At 43.3% G+C, this 9,675-nt stretch overlaps 1 protein-coding gene across 1 annotated transcript in view; it reads left to right on the top strand.

The window, feature by feature from the left end:
- The first annotated feature begins 13 nt into the window (after positions 1–13).
- fbxw8 (F-box and WD repeat domain containing 8) overlaps positions 14–9,675 on the top strand; it is a 56,415-nt gene continuing 46,753 nt past the window's right edge. The window contains exons 1-4 of the mRNA XM_056288290.1: positions 14–601; positions 688–792; positions 1,685–1,849; positions 2,755–2,843. Of these exons, the coding sequence (XP_056144265.1) occupies positions 137–601; positions 688–792; positions 1,685–1,849; positions 2,755–2,843 (824 nt within the window). The 5' untranslated portion in view covers positions 14–136. The remainder of the gene's footprint in view (positions 602–687; positions 793–1,684; positions 1,850–2,754; positions 2,844–9,675) is intronic.

Here is a 9,675-nt window from a genome sequence, read left to right as displayed (position 1 = left end):
GACAAAGAAGGAACGCGGCTCGTTTTGCCGCAAGGTTCTGCCTTCCGGAGTTTACGTACTTGGTTAACTTACGGCGTCGTTTCGTTAACAGTGTAGTGCCACATATACCGAACAAATAAGCTATGGTTTGGCGAATATGGCAGAAGAACAACTCGTGGCGTTCAGGGAGCGCTGGAGGGAGGAAATAGCGGATAGGAGAAAAGAGGAGCATAAGCCTTTCCCTGAGAGCAGCTCCGACGGCCAGCCAGGTCAGGGAGAACCCCAACATCGCTATTTCGAAGACTTTCGTCCAAACGCAGACCCCACGGGGCGACAGAAAGCAGCGGAGGGGGGTCGTTTTGTTGAGGGGAGTGAATGTGATGGTGGGGAGAAGAGTGCTGCGAAGCCGCCGGAGGAACCGGAGTATGTGTCCATAGCTAGCAGCCTGCTGGATGGAAGGACAAGCCCTCTGCTGGAGAGGATCAGAGAGGAGAGGACGAGGAGGAAAAGACAGTATCATAACGTAACACATGTCTGCAGCACCACCTCGCAACAACAACAACAACAGCAGAAACAAGTCAAGAAAGACGAGGAGCTGGTGGATCAACTCATTCTTGATCTGGTACGATGATGGTGATCGACTGTGATTATAATTGTCTGACGATAATTGAGCTCTCAATTAAACAACCTATCCATGTTGTTTTGCAGAATGAGGTCAATGACATTCCCTTTTTTGACATCGAGCTGCCGTATGAGTTAGCTCTGAAGATATTTCAGTATCTCAACCGCACTGAACTGGGACGGTGTGCCCAGGTAAGCAGCAACTGAATTAGTCATTTACAGGTACTGCTGGGCGATATGGGAAATATTATTATCACTATAATCATAGAGAGTTTCACATGGTATCAGCATACCGCACCAGATCTGCTTGTGTTTTCAAAAAATACCACATTGAAGAATCCAGCTGAGGTTCATGACATTGAACTCTTTGGTAGCAGCTTAATATCAAACCGCAAAACTAATTTTCAAATAATAGTATCTCAAATATTTCAGACCTCGTTTTGTGAGATTTTTAGGCAATAGATTCTTATCATTAATTTAGACAAAAAATTGTGTGTCAGGATATGACATCGCCTAGCTAAATTCCATACCAACACAATACCGTTGAAAGATGTTTAAAAACCATAAGAGTGAATTATTCCCCAGCCCTATTTAATAGTGAATGACATTTTACTTTGAAAACTATTTAACTCGTCGTACAGCTTGGTAAAGCTTGGATGATGAGTGAAAGGGGCTGTGTCCTTCTGAGTTTCAAATCCATTTCAAAATCCAAGTGACAGTTTTGAAGTCAACATAGTTTGACAGCACACACAACAAGGAAAAGCCAAGGTGCAATGTGTAATTTCTACTTAATAATATTGATCTCTAGCTGTCAAGATAACAACAATAAATAAAAACACACATCATGTCCAGCTATTAAGGTCATTCAAAACACAACAAAAACATTTGTCCAACCTGGCTATTGTGTTTTTGAATGCAAAAATCTCGGTAGTATTGGCGATGTTAATCATGTACTTAGTTTCAGTGACCACCACTGCTGACACTCACTGTTCAGATTATGCTCGAGGAAAGTGGATAATTGACACATTGCACCTTTAACATGTGCTGACTGATTTCGAAGTCCACTTGTAACATCTCCCCCTAGGTGAGTAAAGCGTGGAGAGGCCTGGCAGAAGACGGGGTTCTGTGGTTCAGGGTGTGTAAGAGGGAAGGTTACTATCGCAACGCCTGTGTCTCTGATACCCCCTGTTGGAAGAGCACATTAAGAGACTGCAGGAGCTCCGACAGCAACGTGCGCACCAACTGGAAGGTGATTTATGTTGCTGTTATTACGTCTCCATATTTATTTTTTTTGAATTGCAAAAAAATGTACTTGTCAGTGGGTAATAATTCAACATGATGTCTACAAATAGTGTTATATGTAATTAACCTACATTCATCAAATTGACTCCCTTTTTGCCTCTCAAACCAGACCTTGGTTTCACACAGGCTGGAGTGGGCAATGGAAGAAGTGAATGAGAAGCTGATACAGCTACTCAGTTTATTAAAAGATAGAAAGGAGCCAATATACTGCAAATGCTATGTTAATATATATTAATTAGAAAGAGAGGAAGAAAAGAGCCCTCACCAAATAATTAGAAAATTCATTTTTTTAAAAAGAATGTGAAAATATGTATTCACAGACAAGTATGTATTCAAAAACATATGATATGATCATATGGTCTTATCTTAGACATGACAGAGAAGTTATGTCCACCACCTCTTAAGTCTCCTGTATTCCTGCTGGTCCAGGTTCAAAACCTGACCGGGACTTTCTCTGCTGTGTCTCATGAGCAGCCTTCTCATTTGTGATGTTTGTCAAATTTTTTTTGTCTTCATTTGCAAGATGCTATGGTTGTTTCGAAGCCGGCTGGCACTTTTAGACTGTAACATTGGTGAACCTTATTTGATAGAATTTACCATGGGGCAGTTTGGGTTTTGAATCAGTGGCATCACAGCACTTTATTGATCATGTATGTGATTCAAACAGAGACATGGTGCCTATATCTCTGTCTGAAATGTTTTTTAAATGCATTTAAATGAACTTGAATTTAAAGGAGATGAGGAATTCCAATGTATTGTCAATACAATGATGAATTTGATACTTGAACTAGAAGTCCTTTTTCAAAAAAAATATTGTTCAAGTTAACTTCTTTTCTTTTTTTTAAAACCTAGAATCGTGTGGGATCTGTCAGCCAGCTACAGTTTGAGCTGGGGAAGGTGCTTTGTGATGTTGGCTCCTGTGACAACTTTGTCTTGGCTGGGTGAGCTTAAAGGACATCAACATGCAAGTCATTCTCTGACATCTAAAGCTGGCAAAACTCTATATGGTCTAAAGTTCGTTTATAACCCTGATTTGACCACGCCGATTTATTTTCAAGCTCGAGAAGAGTCTGCACCAGTCTCAAAATCAGGCAGGTCACCATGGACATTAGGCACACATTATCTTGTGCTGTGCAGAGGTTTAAGATTCAAGTTGCTCGCCTCCCGATTCAACCTTCGATCAGTTTGAAATTGTTTAAAATATGGTGTTTCTTCTGAATCATTTTTATATGCAACTTTAAAATTAACAAAAATATAGCAGTAGTGAAACACAGCTATGGACTTGAATGGAAAAACTCAAATAAGAACTGTGACCCACGCAAAGCATTATCAGAGAACCGTAACTCAGCTTAGAGAAATTTAATTAGTAAAAACCCTTTAGGTCCAAGAAAGAAAAGCATAAAGTTTAAAAAATGTACTCAAAAAGTAATAATGTTATTGGTGCATGCTAGTCACAGTCAAAAACTGTACCCATACAAAAATAGAATATAGCAAAACTGTAAAAATCAATATTCAGTTGTGTTGATCTTCATATTCGTGTTTTTCCATCACATTACAGCACAAACACTATAGCCAGTACTATACAACTTACAGGTGTATTTCCTGTCATTTTTTGTAACTTTACAATCTAAATACTATAGTATTTCTACTGTGTAGAAAGTGTTCCTAAAGTGTTTCTATAGTATTACTATAGAAATTTGGCATTTACAGCCTTTTTTCAACAGAAAATTAGAGGCAGACAGAAAACAGAAGGGTAAGAGAGCAGAAAAGGACCTGTAGCAAAGATTCCATGGCAGGATTTGAATCTTGAACGCTATGTTGAAGCCTGAGCCTACATGCTAAGCCCTTAACTGGCCAAGCCATCAGGACGACCTATAGTTCAACATTTAGACCCATTTCCATTTCCTCTCCATTTTCTGGCATTGACGTTTAACCCTGTTCATATTACTTGCCATCCCAAGGAAACTTAAATGCTTGAGTCATGTTCATGAAAATGAGTATAAAAATTGCCTTTATATGAGATATAGTCCATGTGCTGTAGATGAAATGAGCCTCTAGGCTGGCCTGAGCGAGATACACGGGGTCCTCTGGGAGTTGTAGGATTGGAGTCCCCATGGTCCTGGCAAGTCTCAGTTGGAGGCTACAATCTGTTTGTGTCTTTTCAGCCTAGCAGATGTAGGCCCTACAACTGGTGTAGAGAGAAGAGTCATCACCAGCACGTGACATACACCAGCAACACTATTTTCTCTCAGATTTCTTTATGGATTGACTGGACCCCAAAAATGGCTCCAGGGATGCTTTAAGAGCATTAAGACTTAGTTTGGGAGCAGTCACAACTTTGCCCATTAATGCGTTGCTTGTCGAATCCAGTGAACTGCCATTGCATTTGAGGAGAACTAAATTATCACTAACATATTGGATAAGAATTAAGGGAGGAGGAAATGGAAGTTTAGCATCAACTGTTCTGCAGAATTGTTGGGAGTACACAACTTTTTCTGGTAAAGGTTTTAGTTGGGGCATTAACAAACAAGTGAAACAGTACAAATTGAATACTATACTATACAACACAGTTCAGCAGTTATTGTTTGCTGCATTTCCCCCATGGATATTTCCACAACCAGAGTGGACATAGAGGAATATTAACATTGGTTAATCATTTCAAGAATATTTGAAGAACAGCTATCAGAATATTTTTAAAGATGGATCCATCCATCCATTATCTGAACTGCTTATCCTGCTCTCAGGGTAGCAGGGATGCTGGAGCCTATCCCAGCAGTCATTGGGTGGCAGGCAGGGAGACACCCTGGACAGGCTGCCAGGCCGTCACAGGGCCGACACACCCATTCATACCTAGGGACAATTTAGTATGGCCAATTCACCTGACTTAAATGTCTATGGACTGTGGGAGGAAACCAGAGGCCCTGGAGGAAACCCACGCAGACACAGGGAGAACATGCAAACTCCACACAGAGGATGACCTCGTATGACCCACCAAGGTTGGACTACCCTGGGGCTCAAACCCAGGACCTTCTTGCTGTGGGTCGACCGCGCTAACCACTGCGCCCACAGATGGATCAAAACTCTCAAATGTTGAGCATGTAGGAGTGGACATTTACATTACAGAATTCATAAAGGATTTGTTAGGAGAATTTCAAACAGGGTCTCAGTACGCACAGCAGATCTGACAGCAATAATCATCAGTCTTCAGTGGGTGGAGGAGGTTAAACCAGTTGAAGTAGTGATGTGTTCAGATTCTGCTGCTGCAATGCAAAGTATCAAATCAGGACAAACAGATCAAGAGGATCTATTGATTGAGGTTTATACAGTCTTATTAAACCTACAGCAAGTATGAAAAGATATTCATTTCAGTTGGATACCAGCACATGTTGGAATAGAGGGAAATGAAGTTACACATAAGCTTGCTAAAAGTGCTTTAAAAAAAGTGATAATCCATCCATTATCCAAACCGCTTATCCTGCGCTCAGGGTCGCGGGGGATGCTGGAGCCTATCCCAGCAGTCATTGAGCCGCAGGTGGGGAGACACCCTAGACAGGCTGCCAGTCCATCACAGGGCAAAAAAATGATAATGATGATTTATAAATGTGTTTCGGGAGATCAGAAGCAAAATCAGAAATTCATCACAGAATAATGAAATAGTCATGAATCGGGAACATTTATTTTCATTTCCCCCAGCCCACAGCAGTGCAACACAGACAAAAACACATCCAAACTACAACACATATATTCAAACTATACAAAAACTAAAAAACTACAAAAATGCATATATCCAACATATCCAAAAAAAAATAAATTCACTGACCAAGAGAGAGAAGAACGCCAGCCAGGATGACTGTCGGAACTGACGGTCTGCATGGGCTAGCAGTTAGCTTAGCCTGCCCCGCTTTAGTGTCCTGTCAAACCGCCCTTGGTACTTCATCTGCGGGTGCAGCTCCGGGCAGGGCCGGGATCCTTGCGCCCACCGGACGCAGCACACCAGGCTCCGCCAGCCGATCCAATGCCAGCTCTCCCAGCAGACACCCTCAACACACCTCCCTGCACTCCACACGACGACACCAAAAACACAGTCAACGCCAGGCGAGGCCACCACCAAACCACCCTCAGTGTTATCAGAGCTGCCAGCCTGCATGGCCTAGCATTTAGCTTAGCCTGCCCCACTTCCACATCCTGTCAGACCGCCCTCAGTGCTTCATATTCGGGCATAGCTCCGGGCAGGGCTGTGGTCCCTGGGCCCACAGGACGCAGCAGACCAAGCTCTCCCAGCTGATCCAGTGCCAGCTCTCCCAGCCATCAAATGAAGGCAACTTAGATGCAGACGTGGACAAAGACACTGCATGGACGGTACTGGGTGAGGCTGCCGCAAACGGGAGTTCACACCACCATCTTCCCTCACCAGAAGCGGGATTGTGGCAGGGAATCTGGAATAATGACACTAAGGGTAGAGATTATTGCAAAATTGTGAAGTCTGTCATAGTGAGAAGTAATAGAAGTAAATGTAGGAAAGAGGATGTTATTTTCTCTAGTTTTAGATTACGACAGACAGGACTCAATGCTACTTTATACACAATGAAAAAGACAGTGTTGAATAAATGTGAGACTTGAAACTGCAAGGAAATGGTTGAACATGTGCTGATAGATTGTAGGAAGGTCAGTGTAGAAAGAGAAAGACTAAACGGCAGAGTGGTAGATATGGGAAGGTCTGTCAGAGACTGGGGATGAACAATTACAGGTGCAAAGGGCTTCATTTAAATACTTAAACAAAACAGGTTCACTATCCACAGAATAACTTCTTTATAAAGTCATGATGTTACTCACCCCAGTACAGTAGGTGGTGGCATGCACTTTTAACATTGCTTCGTACTCCACCGGTAAAACCAAAGAAGGAAGGGCGCAACATGAAAAGCAACTGCACTGATCTCCTCGAGGGTTGTATGTGCATGGACTTGTGTTTGTGGAAGTGCTTTTTGTGTGTGTCACTTGAGAGAATCGACAAATTTTCCTAAGTCAGATTCATTATAAAATGTTTTGGGTCAGTTTCACGGCAGAGATTAAGTGGCGGTTGGGGATAGTCCACACTCATTCAGCCGGCATCACAAAAGGTTATTATAAAACGGGTGAAACTTCAGCAGCAGCCAATTAGTGAGATGACAAGGATCCCATCTTGCGAGGGATTGAAGTGTTGAAATTCTTGGACTCATTTCAGCACAGGGTTCCTGTTGATTGTCTGCGTTCATATGGGGCTTCAAGTCATGTGAAAGGGTGTATGTGTGAGTGTGTGTGTTCATATCGCTAACTCCCCGAGAAGCCCTTTCATCATACACATACATGCTTGTGTACACATGAGCACACACATGCATACATGCCCTCTTTCTCCCCCCGGCTCTCTCTCATTGTGTTCTTCCTTTTTCTCACACAAACACCCGTGCTGTGAGGCGGATGCCGGAACAGACACCGCAGTGGAGGTGGTAACGCTGGCAGCCATGGTCTTGTATACCCACGGCAGGTGCTCACCGACTCTGGTAAAGAGCAAAGAGGAAGGGAGGAGAGGGTGAAAACAAAACACTGCCAAGTGCAGTGGAAGAAGCTATGGTGGAGCTTGGGAGGAAGGGGGCACCCACCGCTTTCCTTTTATGCCAGGTCCTTGTGGATAGGAGTGACAGCAAGTACACCTGTATTTGGATGAAGGGATGTGGGACGCAGAATTGAAGCAGAAATAGACAAGATAGCTCCATCCATCCATCCATTATCTGAACCACTTATCCTGCTCTCAGGGTTGCGAGGATGCTGGAGCCTATTCCAGCAGTCATTGGATGGCAGGCAGGGAGACACCCTGGACAGGCCGCCAAGCCATCACAAAGCCGACATAAACACACACACACACATTCATACCTAGGGACAATTTAATATGGCCGATTCACCTGACCTACATGTCTGGACTGTGGGAGGAAACCGGAGCCCCCGGAGGAAACCCACACAGACACAGGGAGAGCATGCAAACCCTACACAGAGGACGACCCGGGATGACCCCACCAAGGTTGGACTACTCCGGGGCTCGAACCCAGGACCTTCTTGCTGTGAGGCGACCGTGCTAACTACTGCACCACTGTACCGCCTCAGAAAAGATAGATCCCTGTACTTAACTCAGACTCCCAGTGCTGGTCAGACATTGTTGACCAGGTTTTTGTCTAGCAGTCAGTGAAGTAGAGTCATCCCGTAGTGAGGCACGTAAATACAGAGCTTTTCTCAGAGACACCTGTCATAGCCAAAGAAGTTTTGTGAGATCCTGTACAAATCGTATGTGGTCAGGTGCCTCATATGAGGCCATATGGTCAATACACTTGATCAATCTGGTCAGGACCATTGCATTGTGTAATGGCAGCACACGTGACTTATAAAATGGAAAGTGCCATGCCAAAAAAAAAAAAAAGAGACAAAATGCAGTGACAACACAAAACAAATATAGTATCTACTACTACTTTCGGCTGCTCCCGTTAGGGGTCGCCACAGCGGATCATCCGTAAGTCTTATTTATGATCCGCATATTTGATTTGGCAAAGATTTTACGCCGGATGCCCTTCCTGACGCAACCCTCCCCATTTGTCCGGGCTTGGGACCGGCACTAAGGATGCACTGGCTTGTGCATCCTCAGTGGCTGGGTTAACAAAACAAATATAGTATAGCGTTGTGTTAATATGTATCCTGACTAAGCATGGATAACTATCAGTAATTACAAACAATAAGTGAAAAATGACAACAATAATGAGGGGAGCAATGTGTTGTCTGTGATAGCCTGATGGCCTGTCCAGGGTGTCCCCTCGCCTGCCACCTATTGACTGCTGGGATAGGCTCCAGGATCCCCGCGACCCCGAGAGCAGGATAAGCATATGATGGATAATGGCAATGTGTCGTGCCAGAGAGCCCCCCCACCCACCCCCACCTTCTGGCCTGAGGATGTGAATAGAAGTTTGTGGGTAGTTGGATTCCTGGAGTTAAAGCATTTCCTGTGGAACAGGAAAGTAAGGAAAACAGTTTTAAATTTAGACCCAGACACACCAGGGAGCCAGCTCAGAAAACCCTGATGTGTTTGGTACGTTGATCACCTAACCATTTGAGTTGTATTTTGCCTTCACCTTGGCGTGCTAGATGTTTATGTTGTTATTCAGAACATCTTGCTCAGCAACAATAGAAAAACCTTTAATGCTTACATGAATTACATGATCTTTGCAAAAAAAAAAAACTAAATGTAGGGAGTCTTGAGGTCAGAAACTGATGCCCTTACAGTTTTTCTGGGCTTGCATCATGATCATGTAAGAAATACATACTTCGAAAGGCAATACAGGTGAGATCTTAGGAGAGACAAAGATGGGATCTTTGAAAGAGAGTGACCAGATCAGTGGAGGAAGAAGGTAGGAGTGATGGGAAGATGGAGAGATGGGAGTAAGTTGCGTCTAAGAATTATTTTTTTTTTCAGTTTAGGAGGACCCTTCGTATGTTGAATCGTTGGATATTAAACTTGCACTGCAGAACTTTTGTCTCCCCCTTCTGGCAGGGAGAGTAATAACACAAACACTGTCGGTTCGTGTTCAGAAATTGTTAACAAAATAGTTACAAATAAAATACAAAGGAATTTCCACAGTTCCAAGACAATAATCGATTATTCAGGTAGAGTAAATTTAATAGCTACATAGCCTACTCCAAATATTTTACAAATACCAACCTGTCCAGGAGCAGTAACGTGACGTCCATGTCTGCCCT

The sequence above is a fragment of the Lampris incognitus genome, chromosome 1, assembly GCF_029633865.1.
Source record: "Lampris incognitus isolate fLamInc1 chromosome 1, fLamInc1.hap2, whole genome shotgun sequence".
NCBI classification, from domain to species: domain Eukaryota; kingdom Metazoa; phylum Chordata; class Actinopteri; order Lampriformes; family Lampridae; genus Lampris; species Lampris incognitus.
Note: the sequence above shows the minus strand (reverse complement) of the source record. Positions and strands in the feature narration are given on the sequence as shown.